The following is a 1,697-nucleotide window of genomic DNA, read 5'->3' on the forward strand; positions in this document are numbered from 1 at the left end:
ATTCTCACTATTAACTAGTTGCTTATTAGCATGCCTATTATTAACATATTATCTGTTTATTAGTACTTATAAAGCACATATACTGTGCTTTCTGTTCCCAACACCTAAACTTAACAACTACCTTACTAACTATTAATAAGCAGCAAATTAGGAGTTTATTGAGGCAAAGTCATAGTTAATGGTTTATTAATAGTGAGAATTGGACCTTAAAATAAACTGTGACTGATTTTTTTAATGTATACAACATTATGAAAACAACTTTTTTCAGCTGCACTGATCAGTTTTGCATAATACAACCAAGGACGTTTCCATTGATTTTGATTTCATGTTGTATATTAATCTATATATCTTTATTGTTCATATATCTGACAAAAGAATGGGGCTTGCTTACTTTTAGACCATCAGGGACTAAATTATGTAATGTTTTCACACCTTCGCCATTCTCACACAAAAATCAATGGTAGACGGTAGACTTTTGCTCTACATCAGAATGTGATATTTTAATCCAGGGCAAAAGACCTCAAGGTGTGAAACATGGGCTTTGCTATGGGGCGAAGACAACGTATGTCCAAAAAAAGACTCCAAAACGATACACAGCGTGAGAAGTCAAACCATTATAGCTTTGTGGCATCTATCAGAAGTTTCTGTAACAATAGTCCTGTGGTTTGTTCTCTTCTTCAAGGTGACATTTACCAAGCGCAAATTTGGTCTGATGAAAAAGGCCTACGAGCTGAGCGTGTTGTGCGACTGCGAGATCGCTCTTATCATCTTCAACAGCACTAACCGTCTTTTCCAGTACGCCAGCACCGATATGGACAAAGTGCTGTTAAAGTACACCGAATACAGCGAACCTCACGAGAGCCGCACAAACACTGACATACTGGAGGTACATGCCAAATCTCGCCCTTCTGAAGTGTGTTCATTATTAGTATGTTACCAAATCAGATGAGCTACCGCTACGGTTTTACTGTGCTTGATATAACTGTAACATAACCAAAGTCCCACAACTAGTTTGTAATTGCAAATGAAGCTGGAGATGTTTTGCCCTGAACATCATATAGATATGCCTGTATATTTAGAAAAAAAAAGACCATTATGCTTTATTTTGCATTATGTTTTCATTTAATAATTATATTATTTATAAATGATTTTATTTGAATGAAATAGTTTTATTCAACAAATGATGCTTTAAATTGATCAAAAGTGACAGTAAAGACATTTGAAAGGTCACAAAGTTTTCTGTTTCAAAGTAAATGCTGTTCTTTTGAACTTTCTATTCATCAAAGTGTTCTGGAAAAAATGTGCACATTTTGCACAAAAATATTAAGCAGCATAACTGTTTTCAACATTGATAATAATAATAATAATAATAAAAGCATCAAATCAGCATATTAGAATGATTTCTGAAGGATCACGTGGCACTGAAGACTGCAGTAATTACGCTTTTGCATCACAGAAATAAATTACATTTTAAAATGGAATACACTTATTCAAAATTGTAAAAATATTTCATAATATTCCTTTTTTTTACTATATTTTGATCAAATAAATGCAACCCTTGGTGAGCATAAGAGACTTCTTTCTCTCTCTCTCTTTATATATGTGTATATATATATATATATATATATATATACTCTATATACTGTGTGTGTATATATACAATATATATATATATATATATACACTACCGCACAAAA

General features: G+C 32.4%; 1 protein-coding gene across 1 annotated transcript in view; it reads left to right on the top strand.

The window, feature by feature from the left end:
- Positions 1-1,697, top strand: part of LOC107728551 (myocyte-specific enhancer factor 2B-like) — a 17,641-nt gene that overhangs the window by 8,342 nt on the left and 7,602 nt on the right. Inside the window, exon 3 of the mRNA XM_016538753.1 lies at positions 683-886. Coding sequence (XP_016394239.1) covers positions 683-886 — 204 coding nt within the window. The remainder of the gene's footprint in view (positions 1-682; positions 887-1,697) is intronic.

The sequence above is a fragment of the Sinocyclocheilus rhinocerous genome, unplaced genomic scaffold, assembly GCF_001515625.1.
Source record: "Sinocyclocheilus rhinocerous isolate Xijiao unplaced genomic scaffold, SAMN03320098_v1.1 scaffold1238, whole genome shotgun sequence".
NCBI lineage: Eukaryota > Metazoa > Chordata > Actinopteri > Cypriniformes > Cyprinidae > Sinocyclocheilus > Sinocyclocheilus rhinocerous.